Source organism: Aquila chrysaetos, chromosome 8, assembly GCF_900496995.4.
Source record: "Aquila chrysaetos chrysaetos chromosome 8, bAquChr1.4, whole genome shotgun sequence".
Classification (NCBI taxonomy): Eukaryota; Metazoa; Chordata; class Aves; order Accipitriformes; family Accipitridae; genus Aquila; species Aquila chrysaetos.
The window spans coordinates 30,863,775-30,883,418 of NC_044011.1; the positions used below are offsets into that span (position 1 = coordinate 30,863,775).

Consider the following 19,644-nt stretch of genomic DNA (forward strand, 5'->3'; position numbering starts at 1 on the left):
CACTTGGTTTTGTGCACGTTAGTTTGCACATTGCTGAGAAGTATAACCTGACTTTAATATACTATTTTTAGTAGTTGTTTGTGTTTGTGTGTCCTGCAGGAGAATGACTCAGGAACATTGGATACAGTTGGTGCAGTGGTTGTTGACCAAGAAGGAAATGTTGCTGCTGCTGTCTCCAGTGGAGGTTTAGCACTAAAGCATCCTGGAAGAGTTGGTCAGGTGATTATACCTTTTTAGTTGGGAATGATTGTTCAGCAGTTGTGACACTAAGCAAGAGCTGCGATAGCGAACTGATGTTCTCCCTTCCTTCACGTTAAACTCTGAAGGCATTATCACTTCATTGGAATGCAAGTTTTGTTTTTAGTGTCCTCCATCAGTGTTATAAAACATTTATAGGTAAAAAGTTGTTCTGTAGTTAGTTACCTTTTGCCAGAACTATTAAGAAGTTAATTTCTTGAGCTTAAGTACTCTTTAATACCACAAATACACTCTTAAATGCTTAAGAGTGTTTTTAAATAAGATTTTCATCAATATTTAGGGAAGCTGTCCTAATTAATTTTTAAATCATCTTGTGAATTGGTAGAAGTGACAAAGGTATTAAAACAACACATCAGATATAGGCATTCCTTACTGTTATTAGGTGGGGGAATTTTGAGGTGCATCAGAAATGTCACACTCCATTGCTGTACAGCTGTATTTTTGGTTGACTTTTGCCACTGTCCTAAACGCAGTTCTCTTTTGAAATCTATTTAAGATTTTCCTTTGGAATAGCAGAGTGAAAGGGACTTTATATAAATAGGGAACAGCAGGCATTATTTTGTCTTTTGATATCTGTACCCTCATTTTCTGTAAAGTTAGGTTAGAATATAATACATCTGTGATAATCACTCAGTTCTAAAGAACAGTAAAAGAAGATGTAGCAAAATGGTTTAGAATTGCAATTTTGACTTATAATTTTATTATTTATCTTTTGTATTAATACTTGGATTTTTCTTGGGTTTCTTTTTTTTGTTGATTTGGGGTTTTTTCATGTTGTTTTTTGTTTTGGTTTTTTTGTTTGTTTGTTTGTTTGGGGTTTTTTGAGGGAAGGAAACAAACCAACCAAAACCCTTATATACTTAAATTTATGAAAGATGCACTTTTTCCTTAGGCAGCTCTTTATGGTTGTGGCTGCTGGGCTGAAAATACAGGAGCTCATACCCCTTACTCCACTGCTGTGAGTACTTCAGGTATTTGCTACTTTTATAAATCTTTCCAAAAGTTGCTATCTTTCTCTGTAATTAGTTTACAAATTCCAAATAAAGTATTTCTATGAGTGGGGAATTAAAATATTAACATTATTTCAGACTACATTCTACATGTGTATAATTTATTTACATATAAATACATATATATACGTCAGTATTGTCTTGAAATCTATGAATTAGTCTCCATCTGTTGCTTACATGGGTCATTTTACTTAAAAAAACAAATTAACAACCATGTGAACTTTTATTCTGTTCAGAAGATTTTGTATTGCACTGAAAGGATGTACTCTATTTTTTAGGTATTAAGTGACTTGTCCTCCTGTAAAGAAGTGCTGCTATAAGCCTAATATTGTGTTAAACACAGAATGCTTGTGACTGGAAGCCTTCTGTAAGGGACTAAGATAACTAGAGGGCTCTTCAGCATAAGAGTGTCCCTTCGATACAAAAATGCTATAAAATTGAATTTTTCCCTCCAAAAATATTTTAAGTACTATTTTAAGTGGATATTTAAGTGAATTTGTTCTTCATCTCTCTTTTCTTCTCCAAAGGAAGGGGAAAAGGCAGAACCAAATGACTAGAGTAAGTGTCTTCCAAAACATTTATTTAGAAATTGTGAAAGTAACATAAGAATTAGGGTAGCTTGTCTTCCATTTGGAAGTCTCAGGATCCTGGACACACAAATGTATTTTGTTCATGCGATGCCTATCAGCCAGCTGCACACAGAGCTGTTCAGTCAGTTAGTGTGCTGAGCACCAGAGATATCAATTATAAAACCAAGTTTGTCAACGAATCTACTAAATGTAACAGGACTGAAGAAATAGTAAGAAGTAGAATAAAGAAAAAACCCGAACCAATGCCAAACAACCAAAAGATGACTAGGAAAATAGCTCATACTGCAATGTAAGATTTGAGAATGTAAGACAGGATGTTTTTAATTTGTCAGGAACAGACAGTGAAAAGATAATTGTATTATTATACAATACCGGATGAATGTTCTAGAACACAAAAGCTTTAAGGTGAAGTTATGCAGGAATTACTTTTACTTCACAATTACCACATAAAAGCAGTTGAAAGGACTGCATTTAGTCTCTTCACCTACCCGCACCCCCTGGCCCCGATTGTATGAACTCCGGGACATTTGAGACTCCAGTCTCAAATGGAAAAACTACTTGTAACACTTTTTCGTAAATGCTTATGTCAGGATGCAAAAATTTATGATTTGGACTACTGCTTCATGGTCAGAGTTATTAGCGTTCAGTATAGGGAGAGATGAAAAAAATCTGCAGAGTTCACATTTAGGTAAACTATATCCCAAGAGTACTGCAGAGTTAGAATCCTGTTGCAGAAAGAGTGGGGGGAGCAAAGTAACAGGGTGTAGAACTAAAATTTGACAGAGGCTGAAGAGCATCAAAAATATCCTGTGTTGCTTTTGAAGTCATGTATCTTTCTAATTTCCCCTGTATTTAAGTCTGTCTCTCACTGTTGAAAATTTGTGTAGATGTTCACCCTTAAGTTCAATGTTAGTAGTAGCGATTGTCCTTTTTAGTACTTATGCAAAGGTAAGTTCTACTGAATGCAGAAGTGTTGGAAGATCTTTCTACTCAAGGAACACCATACTGATTTTCCTTCAATAAATGCTTACCTATGTAAGCAAATCTATTTAAATAATGCAGTATTGGGAACCGTAATAATTAGCAAGTATAAGTCCAATATTAGAGAACGTTTACAGAAAAGCTGAGAAGGACACCTTTATTTAACTTTTTAAAACTGTTCTTTACAAAGTCAGTTGAATTTGAAGTCTATGCAAGTACCGGCAAGCATCCTGATACACTTAAAGGAGATGTCTGGGTTTAATGATGGCCTTAAATAGAAGCCTCATTTCTTTTTGCTGGTACCAATTTTATATAATGGTAAATACTTCAGTGTTATACTATTTATAACTATCACACATATATATATGTGTGTGTGTGTTTCTTCGGTTCAAATCTTCTAGTTTCCATGACATTACATTAATACCAATCCCAGTTAATTGAAGTAGACTGCAGGCGGTCTATGAAGCATGGCCATCTGTTTATTCAGTGATTTGAAATTCAGACTAGCGGTGTTTAATTAAACTCTTGTTTCTGGTTTTCCTTTAAAGTGTGTGTGTATATATGTGAGAGAGAGAGAGAGAGAGAGGGAGACAGAGGGAGATAGAAATGTTTACAGGAAGTGAGAACTCTTCAGTAATCAATACCATTCTTTTTTCCATTTTCAGAAGCTCATAATGTTTTATTTTATGATGTAATTTATGTTTAATGCAGTTTTAAAATATATTGATGCCTGACTCTTTTTTAAAATATAAGCATCCAACAATGTGATCCATGAAGTTAATTAAGGGGTAGAGGGATGGAAAAACTAAAGTATAGAAAAGGTTGAAAGAATGAAACTTACAACTTGGCTGGATCACAACAGGAGGTGGGAATGGGGGCATAAACATCTGCAAATATTTAAAAGGTGAAATTGCCAAGGCTAAGCAAGAAAATAGTATGTTAACATACATTGTTGTTGGATAAAATGTTTAGGAAAAAAAGGTACTACCTAAATTCTAGAAGATGCCTTGATTTGGAAAGCTCTAAGATTGACAGTGCTTCCTAAGAGAAGGTATGTGTGGTCACTTGGTGTACCTAAAATCAGACTAGACTGTATTTGTAATAGTGATTATACCCCCCTCTTGTAGGTTTCTAAATTGGTTTTGTGTGGACATATATTTAAAAAAACCAGCAACATATGAAACTTGCATGTTATGTATAAATAAAAACTGGGTGCATGCACATTCATTTCATGTTTCATTTTACATACAGACATACACACTTGTATGTAAAAACATTTAAAATATGTACGTAAAATAACTGAAATTTACAATCAGATTTCTGTGGTTTTCACAATATAACGTTTTATTGTTTTAATTTCACTTGTCTCTTCATTTTAATTTGTCTTTAAGAGGTAAATTTGGCACAAATTTATCCTAACATTTTTTACGGGAAATTTATTTTCTGTTGTATGGGGGCAGAAGAAAAAAAGGAGGAAAATTAGGCTTTGGTTGCTGTTGTATATTGAGTACTGTATGTGTTGACTTAATATTTATTGTTAAATGACTTCACAGAATAGCTGATTCATCAAATCATATTTAGAATTTAAAAAAAAAAAATTGAGAAGTTTAACTGTGATTCCCTTAAGGCTTTATTGAAAGTATGCTCAAAATTATTAATATATATTAAACCAAATAATTTTAACTGAAGGATTCTTTGGGAATTGAAAGGTTTCACCTTTGTGCTGGTTTAGACATTTTAACTTTTTTAGTGATAGCTGGGGATAGAAATTCAAGCCTTGAGAGTTTGTTATATCAGGCTCTATATTCAGCCTTGAAATAGGATGTTCTTTGGCATTAGTTTCCTACAAGCAATTTTTAAGGGCCAAGTTTTGTAAACTATTTTGATTCCATCCTTAGGAAATTGCTCATGTCTTTGGGTTTTGGAGGCTTTGATCAGCAAGAGATTGAATGGATTGGGGAAAACCTCTGGTGTGGAGAGAGGAGAGTTTGGAACAGTAATTCAAAGTATACAGAATACAGACTCTTGCATATGGAAATCCATGTGGAATTGGCAGGAATGCAAGAATGGACACACTGGGTGAATCAGAGCTCCAGATAGTTTGGTGTCCTGTTTCAGATAGACGGTGTTTGCAGGTCTTCAAGGAAAAGTAAGGGACTGGGAAAAGCACCTCCACTGTGTTATCCAAGCTTCTAGCAATTTGTGATATTGGGACTTTGTAAGCTGGAGATATCTTTGTTTTTAATAGGTCAGGATGACTTTCTCAAGATTTCTCATTTCTTTTTGTACTTAGAAGACCAGTTATTTAAATTTTTCTGGGAATGTTTTCTTATTCTGTGATGCTTTACCTTTTAGAAGCTTTCTTGGAAAAAGGAAAGTGTTAGTTTAAATGCCACAGTTGGTAACACAGTAGGTTTTATTCTTGAATTTTTATTAATTTTGTTCTAAAATCCTTCTACTGAAGCTTCAATTTGAGACACATCATTCAATACCCTCCTCATTAAAAAAAAAAAGGGGGGGGGGGGCGCACGTCACCATAGAAGTACTTCATTAAAAGTACTTCCAAATTCATGTTGCTTTCTTTCAATGGTCATGTATTATTTGAAGACAGGCTTTTACATCTTGATCTTCTGTTGGCCCTGTGGATGCTGGCAGGCTTCCTGCTTTTGCCTGTTCAGGGAGGATTTGGTATTAGTTCTTATGCCTTTAGCAAGTTGTTTCTCAAATATTTTTGGCCATTTTTATCATGATTTTATATTGAATGTGCCAAAGGTGGTGGTTCTGAACTTGTTTGGGCATGACTTCAACTTTTTGAACAGTATTTTCTTACCTCTAATAGTCTCTTGGCCTTGTTGTTTAGCCACACTGTCTTTGGTTTTATTTTTTTTGGCTGTTCAAAAGTTACTTCGTTTATAAAATACAGGATATTGTAAAACTCATATTTTATGGCTGTAGTTTAAGAGGGGGTGGGACAACTGAAATCAGAAGATGAAGACTTTCTAAAGACAGAATGGGGGAGATGGTAGAACTTAGGAGTGACTGTGAATATAAAGGGCCTTAAATTCAAGGTTTATTCTGTAACTCTCAGTCTAAAATTCATTCTCTGTGTAAACAAGTAAAATCTTTCTGATTTTTTTTTGGTATAAATTTCTGGAGACATTTCAACATATGACCTCTGAATTACATGAAAATTAATATTTATTTTTTTACAAAAAATACAGTTGTGGGACTTTATTGGCAACTGAAGGATAAACATTACAGGAATTCTGTAAGTATCTCAAAACCAGTATTAAAATTCAAGAAATTCACAGAATGTTGCAGTTGCAGCCATAGCTAAGATACTGTGCAACCTTAACTGTGACATCTAACAACATAATGCAAGTGCCATACCATGCAAGACTGATGGTAGAGACTGAATGAAAGCTTGTTAAATGAGATGAGCATTACCAGTGGCCTTTAATTAGTGTAAATGTAAGTAACAACTAAACTGGTTTTTGGATCAACATAGTAGAAGCCAAATATTTGGTCTTTAAAAGCTCGTGCATGCACGTGTGCACACATTTGCACATGCACACAGACAGAAGCAAAACAGCCTCCCCTTTAAGCGCCCCCACCACCTCCCAGAAAAAAAGAGGCCACAATCACACTTGTAAGGCCACTTGGAACTCTTTGGTGAATGTTTTTCGTTGGTATATGAATGTAAACACAGGAAGATGGCTATTATTTGGAGGGAAAACATTTGTGAACAAAACCTGACCGCAGGAGAAACAATAGTCCATTTTTTGGCTGTACTTTAAGAAAACATTTCCTATTTTTTCCTGAACATAATAGGAATCAAAGACTTTGTGCATATTCTTCTCATTCAAAATAATATCGAGTGTTGACACTGAATCTCTTCCCCAGTTGGAATATCCATGTTGATTGTGAGTATTTGTCTACTAACTGTGCCAAAAGTAGTACTACTGGGGTAAAAGGGAGGCTGTGTTTTTCCTGGGAGATAAGTTGAAAAGTAATAATTCTCTTTGGATATACAGAACCTTAAATATAAAATATAAAGATAAATATAAAATTTATAGTAACAGCTAATGCAGGAGGCTTTGAAAATGCAACTATAAGTGGAATTTTTGAATGGTAATGTAGAGACTGAGAATAATGTGTTGCATTCCTTTTTACATCTTTTCAACAGTAAGTGGTAGAAAGCGTACTTACCCATTCTTCATATATGGGTGGTATGCTTTGTGTATGTGTATCAGCCATTGAAGCCAGCAAACCTTTTAATATTGCATTTCTGAAGATGGACAGAAAGTCTTGCATTATTTACAAAATGCAGAAATTCCATAACACAAAGCTGCAAAGTCTCCAGCTCTTACTAGAATCCATTTCAGGAGAATATTTGATAGAAGAGAAGTACATTGATGTGATGTTCTAGGGAAAATTTAAATGGTACCTAATTGTGGTTTATAATCCTGAAGAAAGAGGAGTAGAATCTTTAAATATTTTTAATTCTTTCAAAAAATTAAGCATATTAACAAATATAATTGGACTTCAGGACTGAGCCCAAAGTTGTGTTTTGTTGAGGAAGTAGCAGGGATGTCAGTTTTCTGGACCCAAACTGAGGTGTATGTGAGGATTCAGTCTGGGAGAAGTGTTTCAATGATGTCTTGCTCTTCTCCCCTATCCAGAGTCTTTTCCTCACTGAATGAAAATCAGATACGGATAACAGCAATGTTTTAGGAATGCATACAGAGACTGTATGTATTCTCTGTAAATAAGCAGAATGTGCCTGACTCCCTTACCAATTTCTCATGAATTCAGCAAGATCCTAAAGGACTGACTGTTAAGCTCTTTGGTCAAAAGCAGTGGCCTCTGTTCTCATAAAGGCATTTTAGGGATTACATAAAAATATTTTAAAAGCTGTGTTGGGTGTACATACATTTGTATGTATTGTATGAGATTCATCAGGGCTAAGTGCTGGCTCCTGCACTTGGGTCACAACAACCCCATGCAACGCTACAGGCTTGGGGAAGAGTGGCTGGAAAGCTGCCTGGTGGAAGAGGACCTGGGGGTGCTGGTTGACAGCCGGCTGAATACAAGCCAGGAGTGTGCCCAGGTGGCCAAGGCGGCCAGCAGCATCCTGGCCCATATCAGAAACAGTGTGGCCAGCAGGAGCAGGGAGGTGATTGTCCTCCTGTACTTGGCACTGGTGAGGCCGCACCTTGAATACCGTGTTCAGTTTTGGGCCCCTCACTACAGGAAAGACATTGAGGTGCTGGACCGTGTCCAGAGAAGGACAACAAAGCTGGTGAAGGGTCTAGAGCACAAGTCTTATGAGGCATGGCTGAGGGAGCTGGGGTTGGTTAGCCTGGAGAAAAGGAGGCTGAGGGGAGACCTTATCGCTCTCTACAACTACCTGAAGGGAGGTGGTAGCGAGGTGGGTGTCTTGTCTCTTTTCCCAGGTAACAAGCGATAGGACAAGGGGAAATGGCTTCAAGTTGTGCCAGGGGAGGTTTAGGTTGGATATGAGGAAAGATTTCTTCCCCAAAAGGGTTGTCAAAGCACTGGAACAGGCTGCCCAGGGAAGTGGTTGAGTGACCATCCCTGGAGATATTTAACAGACACGTAGATGTGGTGCTTAGGGACGTGGTTTAGTGGTGGACTTGGCAGTGTTAGATTAACGGTTGGACTTGATGATCTTAAAGGTCTTTTCCAACCTGAACGATTCTATGATATATATGATGCATTATTCCATGAAGTGAAAACCAGCACATTTTGTATTGTGAAGAATCATAGAATTGTTTAGCTTTGAAGGAACCTGTTGTGGTTTAACCCCAGCCAGCAACTAAGGACCATGCAGCTGCTCACTCACTCCCGACCCTGGTGGGATGGGGGAGAGAATCAGAAGAGTAAAAGTGAGAAAACTCGTGGGTTGAGATAGACAGGTCAATAGGTAAAGCAAAAGCCACACATGCAAGCAAAGCAAAACAAGGAATTAATTCACCGCTTCCCATCGGCAGGCTGGTGTTCAGCCGTCTCCAGGAAAGCAGGGCTCCACCATGCGTAACGGTTACTTGGGAAGACAAACGCTGTAACTCCGAATGTCCCTCGCTTCCTCCTCCTTCCCCCAGGTTCGTATTGCTGACCATGACATCATATGGTCTGGAACATCCTTTGGTCCAGTGGGGTCAGCTGTCCCAGCTGTGTCCCCTCCCAACTTCTTGTGCCCCCCCCCAGCCTCCTCACTGGTGGGGTGGGGTGAGAAGCAGAAAAGGCCTTGACTCTGTGTAAGCACTGCTCAGCAATGATGAAAACATGTCAGCATTATCAACACTGTTTCCAGCACAAATCCAAAACACGGCCCCATACTAGCTACTGTGAAGAAAATTAACTCTATCCCAGCCAAAACCAGGACAGAGCCTCTGGAGATCATCTAGTCCAGCTCCCCTACTCAAGGAGGGTTCTCCTGTTTTCAAAATCCTTATCAATAAGGAAATAAGTGTATTCACTCTTCCTCCCCATGCCTTTTCCTGCTCAAACTTCTACTTTTTGTTCACATCTGTTCTCCTTTCCAGTCCATTATGTGCCTCATGCATGCTTTTGCTGGCAAAATAGAACAGGTAATGTGGAATAGGAAATGACACCTACAGAGAAATGGCTTTGCTTGTTAAATTGGTTGTAGAGCTATGTCCTCAGCCAGCATTTTCCTCACTCCTTATTGAAGCCACTGAACCATAGATTCTTACTTGAAAACTCATTTTCGACAGGACCACAGCGATGTGCAAATCTCTGGAGTAAGTATTTTTCAAGGATGCTTTAATGCCAATAAATTGACTTGTGATATAGGACTTTTTGGCTTTGTGATCCCTATGCATTGAGGGTAGTAGTGGCTGCGCTGGGATCCAGTGATTGCCGATACCTGGGCAGGTGCTGTTTGTCTGGCCTGCATCCTTCTGAGTCCATGCTCCAAACGTACAGAGGAATTTCACATGCAATCTTGTATCCTGTATAGGTTGTTTGAGCTACATTAGGTGAGATTGATATTATGATACAGTTAATCTCTTTGTTAGAAATATGTATTATCTCTCAAAATCAGTCTGGTCCTGTAAGATTTGGGGAATAATAGGTAATCTAATGCATCACAGATGAAGCAGCTGCATATGGAGAAGAGTTATGTCATTGTTACAGTGAACCAGAGGGTAGAGGAAGACAGAGGTCTATCTCCAGACAGATCAGTATTTACCTCTGAAGTGAATGCTTCTGTCAAGAGTTCAGCCTCTGTGTCCAGATGCCGTTTGGAGGCTTCAGTGCTGTAGCATGTGGTGTCTGAATTAACTCACTACCACCACAAGGCTGTGTGAAGAGAGAGGAAGCAACAGGCAGAGATGATTTGTGGGAATGGTAGCGTTAAGAAGCAGTCAATTAAACGCAGTACCGCAGTGTTCAAAGCTGAGGGTTTTGTCCACAATGTAATCAGACCGGTTGTTTGAATTGCCTTCGGAAGGGTTGTTTTGAAGCAGAACTGGATGGATGCAACAATCAAAGAGTACTTATTGTCTCTTGAAATTTTAATTGGACTTAGTGTAATAGTATATTGTAAGCATGAAGTTGCACGAGCTTTTTAGAAGTGGTAGTCTCCTGCAGAAGGAGACCAGTGTGTTGAGCACCGTCTCCTTCTCTGAACGCTGTCAGTCGTGTTCCCGATTGCCATGTCTTGCCCAAATGGCTTGAAATAGGTGCAAGGATATAAAGTGAGATGGGGATGGCAGCAAACTGAACTCTCTTTTCATGTCTTAAATGTTTTTCTGTGATTGGGAGAAAATGGTTGTGTACATCTAGTTAGCGAACACATAAGCTACTATCTTACTTCCTTTCTTATGAGTTTTATATGACAAAAGTGATGTGGTTTGGAAAGGTGTAGTATTTTTACAAAGAGACCAATAGCAACAAAGCTTCTGATGAAGGCCTAGGGAAAAAAGAGTTTGCTTTTTGCTTTTCAGTTTAACTGAAATTAATCTTTCAAAATATATTAAATGTAGAGAAGAATGTAAAACGCACATCCTCTTTAATGGAACTACATTTTTTCTTCATTCTAAGCTCTCTTGGAGATATATCTGAAATTCTTCTTGTTCATGATAATTGAAACAAATAGCTTTTTTTAATAGTTAAAGTTATCTGGCATTTCCCACTATTTAGAAGTGAAGGATTCATACATTTGGCAGATTTTAATTCTTCAGCCTTTTTTTTTTTCCTTATCTGTAAAATTGTAGAAAAGCTGAATGAGTTGTTCTTCGGAGTGATTTTAGTTTATTTTGCCCATCTTAAAAACCTAAAGATAATAGAAAGTGTTTTCCCACTTTTCCTTAGAGAATGTACTTTAGATACAGTTTGTCTGGATGTTGATTTTGTCTTTTGTTATCTTTGAATCCTACCCAAATTTACTGAGGTTACAACCTTTTGGAAAACTTCCATTTGCATATTCTTAATAGGTGTTCATTAGTTTGGAAGTTAAATCATCTAAGAATTTTCTGTCTGCAACAAGAATATGCTCCATTGATCCCTCTAGGATCAATGCTTTAGGAAATGGACAGGACTTTGCAGGTGTTCTTCCTGGCAGCAGGTCAGTAAGCTAAAAATTTCCCCTGCTAGTATGAAGGCACGATCCAGCAGCTGATAGCAGTACAAAAAGCTAAAAGTTATGCAACTTTAATTTAGTACTGTAATGCATTATGCTAGACTGTAGCATTTTGTCTTTTCAGAATTAGACTTTACATTTTTAATATGTAACTAACTGTATCAGTATCTTACCAGCCAAATGTTTTTATTGTACTGTATTTTGTTTTTTAAAATCATAGGCTTGCAAGTTTTTAGTCAGCTCTTTCTAGAGATGCTGGTAATGACAACCAGAGCTTACTAAAATACAGGTTTCACTGTGTTTCCATTGGACATAACTAGAAGTTATTCAGGAAATAAAGCAGAAATAGTAGTTTAACTTGTTAACTGGCACTTCTAGGTACTGCTATTTAACTGAAAATAACAACATCAAAGTTGAAACAACTTAACAGCACCAGGTTCAGACTCTGCTGTGTGGAATAGATAATAAAATACAGATAACCTGTAACTGCTGTCTTTAGCTTCTGAAAAGAGAAGAGTCATACTTTGGCAGTGGAGTAAACTAGATTAACTTTTCCATTCTCAAATGAATGTGAGTAATGCAAGTTTCCATTTTGTACTCCTTTAAAACAAGTTCCAACACTTTGTGTTGAGGTACTGTATGTTTCAATAGCTAGACAGGCTCCGGCAGCTTGTCAAAGCTCCATAAGCTCTCTGCTTATGGCTTGCAGAAAGAAAGCTAGATTTTCATTTCTCCTTCCATTCAACAGGAGTCTCTTTCATGTCTGAAAATTGAAAACGCGTGTTTTTCAGTGTGGTGCATGGATGTGTGTGTGCCCTCTGGCACACCTGTTTCTAATTTCCTGACTTGAAAGCATCTCCCATCAAAAGAAGCAGAAAAACAATTTCTTTCTGACACGCTGCTTGGAGGCCCTTGCTTTGCAGAAGGCCTTCCTTTCGTTTGCCATCTTGGTTCCATTGGTAGAACGTTACAAGATGCAGAGCATGCATTGAATGGGATATTCAGCTTATATTGTGCTGGGTTCTTCCCTCTCTTGTTGTGGTTATTTCAAGCATTAGAAATCTACTTGAGAAGTCACTATGCTGAGGAAAAAACAATAATTTAATCCTTAGTTTCTTGCATGAAGCTCAAATTAAGGACCAAAGTCTATTGCAAGTTAAGGTTTGTATAACCTATGAATTAAGTAGAGTATTAGTTACTGTTTGGTACAGAAGGTTAGAGTAAAATTTAAATATTATAGCTCAGATTTCTTACCTTTTCTTCAAAATAGTATGCAGTGTAAAATAGTATCCAATATAATAGCTGAAAATTAAAGACGTTAACGATGTTAAAAGAAAATAAAAACCAAACCCACAGAAACCCCCTAGTAACTTGGTGGTTGTGAAAGTTGTGCATAGGCTAACTAGCAAATTACCACAGAATAGAGCTATTAACTATTAAAGATCACTTAGGAAGATAAAATACAAAATTTTAAGCTCTATCTTAAATGTCGCTGGCTTGTCTGTTTTCTCAGTTCAGCAACTGACACTTTCACAAACAGCAGCTGGATTGTCTCTGTAGCTACCGTGCTGCAGTATGTACCTATCTGGTGCTATGCTATTGAATTACATTGGTTTCATTTACTGACAAGTAAATAGAACAAAATGTTCAAAAATACTTAGAGCTTAAAAACCGTTATATGCATACAGCTGAACAGTACTTGAAATGCAAAGACTGGACTTGGCTCTACAGCATAATGGCTAGTGGTTCATATGCTCGTAAAACTTTAGGAATCTATTTTTTTAAACTTCTTTCCCCTTAACCTGGGAGGCTGGAAATGGCATCAAAGTATCTGTCTTTGCATGTACATATGTATGTATTTTTTTATCAAAATAGACTATACATTTCCTGTAGAAACGTTGCTTACTTTGCCCTTAGTAATCCTAGAGGAGGGCAACTAATTGTACTTACCTCTGCAAACATGGACAACAGTAGTTCCAACAGTAGTATTTTTGTCAGTGGAGAGGTTATGAGTAGGCAACAACATGGTGTTTGCACAATATTACTGTGTTAGGAAAATAATTTGTTTACTATATGACACAGTTATTTCAGTTAGAAGCACTAATGTAACCCAGTAAATTTTTCCAGTTAGTCATCTCCATTTGAGTCACTGTTGTGTGAAGGCTTATGGAAGTTTTGGCCTGTCATTGCAAAGTGTTTGTCTCCGAGATATAATGAGCTTCAGGTTACCAAAAAGTCATCATCTTAACTGGGAAATGATAATAAAATGATTTAAACTCTGTTTACATGAAAGTTACTAAAACAAGTGCATTTAAGACTTTAATGTAGAATTGAAAAATTCTTATTAGGAGTCCCTGTTGGTTTGGTTTCAGTGTTATTCAGTGACAAACCACAGAGTATAACAACGCATACAGTTAAACATAGTATAATGTGACATAGTTAAGCAAATTAACCAGATTTACAGTTTCATCAGCTTATGTGCATGATTTGGAAATGCGTTAAAGTAGTTTTGGCTGTAGTTGCTGTCTTGAGTCATGTTAATAAAACTTATTCGGAAGTTGGCTAATGCTGGTGGTGAGATTATAAGTGAATGGAACTGTAAATTTGAACCCACAACTTTATACTGTAAGTTATAAATTAGGTTTTGATTACTGTAATTCTGTATACATTTATTTTGTGTCTAGCCCTAGTATTATCTACAGTGTTTTCCCAGTTGGAGATTATCGAGACATATAGGTCTGCTAAACCTGCAAGACAGTTCACACTCTAGTATTTGGTTCCAACTTGAGCTAATAGGAAGGGCAATTCTATTGGAATAATTAGGGCAATTCTCTTCCTCAGCCTTTATCTGGTCAAAGTATGTGAAACACTGCTTAGTTATTTTTGTTGTTCAAAAGTATATGTTCCTACATCAAAAACCTCAGTAACAAATTTTTCTTTTCAAAATGGGGGACTTATTTTCCTTAGTTATCTGTCCCTGCAGATTGCTGGCATGTGATGCGTTGAAAGATTTTTACGTATACTGCCAGCAGCAGTCTGTAAGTTTGCCTTATAGGTTGACATAAATACGACAAAAAGAAATGACTTTGTCTGTGGGGATGTAGAGATGTGTGATGTGTTAGTAGAATTGCAAGGCTGCTTTCCTTGTGGTTGATCCTGGATCACATCAGTGGGCTGCAGCTGTTCTTAACCCATATTAAGTTTTCTCTCTCTTAATTTTTTTTTTTTTTTTTTTTTTTGTAGCAGACTTGGTGTTATGGGAACTCTTCAATAAAATCATTCTCTTAGGGGAAAATAACATTATACATCATGCTAAAAAATGGCTATTGTCTTTTTGATGCCAATTTAGGAATTACTTAAAAATTGTGAAGTAGTAACATCTGGTTTTATTACTAGATCCATAGGAGATGCATAAGCTCAGTCTGAGTGTTGTGTCTCATTTGCTTGATTCATATGCTAAATCCCATGCTTCTTACCTTACACAGGGTATAAATGTTATATTTAAAGGTGTTAACAATTTCTTTTAAAGGAAAAATCACCTTGCTAAATTATTGCTAGAGCGTATGCTTGTTTAGTTTTATTCTTTACAGCAAAACTTCATAATGATTGAGTTTTCTTAGTTTACCAAAAGTGATAGCCATGTTGTGATCTATGGGTAAAATGCATCCTGCAGTTTTTCCATATTCTTTATACATTACTTCATCTTGAACAAATATTAGATAACTCTCAATTCTATTGTGGACAAAAGCTTTCGAGCATGGAAGTAATGAGGCAATGAACGGATAGATCCTCCTGTAAGCAGCTGTTGAGGACACTAATATGTGGGCGTCTTGAAGATAATATCCTAACTGGGACACTTTTCTCAGTAACTCGAGAGCTTGACAGTCTCAATGAAAACACTTTTTCCTTGTGCTCTCAAGAACTGCCTCCATTTGCTCTGTAATTGCTGTAGTATTTCAGCTCTTTCATTTTCCTCTGAATTTATAACTGTTTTTTACTCAATCTGTTTGCTATAAAAAGAATTTGTCTTTCTGTTGTGCCAATTACATGTAGATTCAATGCCAAAGTACCCCACTTCAAACAGTTCAGTTTAACTGAATTGTATTAATCAGGAGACACTTCCCATTAGAAGGAGTACAGAACTGAGGACTAAGGTGTAATTTTGATAATTGAAGATACCAAGATTTTAGGACGGGTACTCAGTTTTTCCACAGTCTGGTCCCTGGGCTTATTCTCTGGCATCTAGTGCATATATAATGCTCCATAGGGGTGGTTTTTTAATCTTGGAAATGAGAGGTGAGGGGTCTTTTTTTTTTTTTTTTTTTGTTAGCAGTCTTTGAAGAACAGTGTTTGTAAACTCAGTTTGCCTTTAACGGGAAGGATGTAATTGTGTGACAAGTAACTAGAAGGAGAGATTCTTGGAGTAGGTTGCCACGTTAATTAGGGCTTAAAAGTGATGGCAAGAACAAGAAGCCAGTCTGTGAGTAGCTATAAGACACAGCACTAGACCTGCAGATGTGTGTTCATGCAATGTTGTGCCCAAACCAGTCAGTGCTCCAAACTCAGCATATTGGGAAGCACAGCGATGAGACGCTCAGCAGGCTGCACTAGAGTCAGTTTGGGTTGAGTTTATTAGTTCTTCCCTTGTGCCAGATCTAGGCTGGCTTCAGCCAGACTCACTCAGTTTTCTCTGTTCTGGGCTTGTTAGTGCTTCCAGTAAAGTGAGTGTTTTCCATGGAGACTGAGCTGCCTTTGTCTGAAGCCAGCTTAGGTCTGATGTCTTACCAGCTCCGGCGCTCTGCCATCTGAAAGCAGCTAGATTGTTTCCAGCCATAAATTGTCTCTGGAAGCCACATAGGCGTATTTATGTAGTTCTGCACCTGAGCTAATAAGTCCAACTGGAGTATACCAGATTTTTTTTATGGAGCCAGCACAGTGCTTGCATCTTGTCATGGTTAATGAGAAATTTGCTAGAAATATATATAGATAATTGGGAGTTTACTATATTTGACTTCTCTCTATATATTCTGGTGTCTAATGCAGTTTTAGGCCCTGATATACTCTTGACGTTACAAGTCAAATCAAACCGTAATCACCTAAATTTAGATAATTTGAAATCATTGGCATATTACAGCTGTAAATTAGTTGTGTTTTTCCTTTTTTCCTAACTGGATAACACATTTCAGCTTAACTGGTGCTTGGTTAGACCTCTTTTAGCTGCTTCATCTGCTTCCTAGCCATTGAGGAAAAATGTCAACAAACGGGAAGTGTAGTAGTATAATGACTTTTGTATGTATGCTGCAGGTATCACCAAGTGTGTTTCCCTGTCCAAGACAATGTTGATCCAATAAACATGCACTGTACCATTTGGCCACAGCTGTATGTCCCAAAGCACAGTACAGGAATGGAAAAGAGCGTGGGAGAAAAACAGCAGGTGTGAAAGCATTCCTACAGAGTAAGAGTAGCACTAATGACCTGTTTGTCTTTGTTATGCACAGGTTTCAGGGGATAGTTACAGAAAGCACTGAGGCAGTAAGTGGTTGTTTGCTGGAGCTTTTTAGTTTCTTAAAGAGAAACCCTTAAGCATTACAGGCATTTTTATTAGGAGTCCAATGAGCAGCCACCCTGTCAAAAAAGCATAGGTAAATTCACATATTCCTTTGTTGACAAAAAGCTAAATTAGCTGGCCTAAATGTAAGATTACATCATGCAAAGGAGTTACTGTGGCATTCACTAAAGATATTCTTGGTTTGAAGAGAGTTGCATCCAAGGATCATTCCTGTGAGAATGATTAGTAAGTGGATTCTTTGAGGGAGAATTGCAGGATCTGGATAAAAATGACATATTAGAGACAGTCTCGCTGTTTCTTCTTTCTGTACTTAACCTTTTTTAGTTTATGACTTCTCGCAGTAGAAATTTCAGGAAAGTTGTGAGGAAAACTGCTGACATTGTTGAATTTTCATGAGACTTAGTGTCACTAAAAAATACGGCAGAAACCTGTCATATGCTTTTTTTTTTTTTTTGCTGTGATGATGTAAAATAATGACAGGAATTTCTTCATAGTGATATCTATATTTTGAGTATTTCCAATCTTAATATTTCTTTAGGTTGTGGAGAGCACCTTGTCCGAACCATACTGGCCAGAGAATGTTCATGTGCTTTGCAAACGGAAGATGCCCACCAAGCTCTCCTAGAGACTATGCAAAACAAGTTTATTGGTAAGTATATGGTGCTAATTGCCTAAACGTTGCATAACATTGTTTAAAATGCAGTTAACTCTATTAAATAAAATTAAGATACTTATTTTTGTGATTTCTGTTGAAGCCTTATGTTGCAGTTGGCTTCAAATTTAGTGTTGTGTTACATCTAAAAAATGTTCAATCAAACTACAGAAGAGTCTTTTAGGAAATCTAAAGGAAAACCCTTGGAAATACCTCAATTGTTATGTGAGTCATAGAATACCCAGAGAGGTTTGAAGAAAGAATTTCCTGCCTGAATCACTGGCTGTGGTGTACAATTGCATATTTTAGAATTGGTGGTTTAGGAGCATTAATAAAAATTATTCATCATGTTAACCCTTTTAAACATAATAGATCTCAAAACCACTGCATGTTCTAATTAAATGCTTTGGACAGACAGATTCTGGTTTGCTATTTACATGATGAAATTAATTTCTTGAAAAGTGAAGTATATTTCATTCAAGACTATTGTAAGGTAAAAACATTTTTTTTTCCTTGATTTCAGAGGATTGCACATGACTATTTATAGATGTTTAATTTCTTGTGAATATAGATCTTGTTTTCCTTCTTCAAGTCATAACCAAAATATGAATGTGGAATTTTAAAATGTCTATATAAGCTTGAACTTTGGAAGATAGCATAGATTCCAATGAAGCTTCTGGCATATATGTTGACTTGCACTGTCTTTATAGCCTTTAAAATTATGGTATTTTAATTAGAACTGGAAGAGGGACATAGGCATACCTTTTTGGGACCTAGGCAGTGTTGCCCTTGGTCTTGGCAAGCAATGCGTTGCAATTTCTTTATTTCTATTTATAGTGTTGAATCCATATTAAACTTTGCTTCTGACAATGTTACATTTGACTGTTTGAGGGGAAGTCACCTTCACACTGGAACGCTGCACTTGATAATCTACAGCTGTACTGCAGTCATTTCTAGGTGCTGTAAGAATGCAGAACAAAGTAATCCTCGTATATTCCCCGAAGAGATTATAATCCAAGCAGCACAAATGTAACTTTTTGTATTTAATCACTTATTCCAGTTCATAGTGGCATAAAATTAGGGATCTGTTTACTGAGGAGAAACCTTTAGGAAGGATGCTTGTGATAGCTTCGCTAATTTGTTACACTACTCTGAAGGTATTGTGTGGAAGTGGCCTAACTTCAGGAAAGTGAGATCTTCAGTCCATGCTCTCAAAATTTATTGTGCTGTTTGTGGTAGGAGTAGTAAAAGCAAGCACAAACTATACATATCCTTATGCAATTTCATGTTAGTGCCTGCACACACACAAAAGAGGAAGCTACTGCCAAAGTAATTCATAGAAATTGGCTGATAAAAGACCAAAAAATCAGGAACTTTTTAGTTGAGATACCTCCTTTAAGTTGCTTTGAATTTTCTGGGGTTTCTTTTTTCTTTTTGGTAACTGTTAGCGAAAATGCAATTCTTCTCTTGCTGTTTAGTTGAAATGTATTTTGCCACTGGTTTGCATAGCAGATGTTTTTATTTTAAATGTTAACTGGCTAGTATGTGATATATACGTTGTATTCTTTAGTGAAAATGTGAAAATGTTTGTATTTGACTTAAGAACATATTGAAAGTTGCTAAATTTTTTTTTACACCTGCAACTATCAATTGCAGAGAAAGAGGAGCTGCACAGGCAAAGATACCAGGCTAACAGTGTGATGTCATATTGCCTTGGGAAAACAGACTAAAACCAACAAAACAAGGGAAAGTGAAAAGAATGAGAGACAGTATCAAATTAATGCTTTTCATGATAGGAAAATTTGAAAAAAAGTGTTTTATAATTCCTTTTTAAGGTTTTGTGTTTTAATTAGGGATAGGTCTGTCTTGTATTTTCAGAAATTATCACTGCAAGTTTTTGTTGCCCGACAGCAGGTATGTGTATTATCTTCTCAGTTGTACTTTGGGGCAGTTCT

General features: G+C 36.9%; 1 protein-coding gene across 11 annotated transcripts in view; it reads left to right on the plus strand.

Annotated features, from left to right (window-relative positions):
• Nucleotides 1-19,644, plus strand: part of TASP1 (taspase 1) — a 90,153-nt gene that overhangs the window by 44,379 nt on the left and 26,130 nt on the right. For 3 of the 11 annotated variants that reach the window (XR_005933032.1, XM_041125506.1, XM_041125507.1), the window contains exons 9-12: nucleotides 100-219; nucleotides 1,151-1,229; nucleotides 17,576-17,686; nucleotides 19,568-19,603. Coding sequence is in view for 5 of the 11 variants with exons in the window: in XM_041125506.1 (XP_040981440.1) it covers nucleotides 100-219; nucleotides 1,151-1,229; nucleotides 17,576-17,686; nucleotides 19,568-19,603 (346 nt within the window). In the remaining 6 variants the exon portion in view is untranslated. Of the gene's footprint in view, nucleotides 1-99; nucleotides 220-1,150; nucleotides 1,230-17,575; nucleotides 17,687-18,103; nucleotides 19,324-19,345; nucleotides 19,476-19,548; nucleotides 19,604-19,644 lie in introns of those variants that run through there. The other 8 variants (XR_005933034.1, XR_005933035.1, XR_005933033.1 and 5 more) reach the window with 5 other exon arrangements.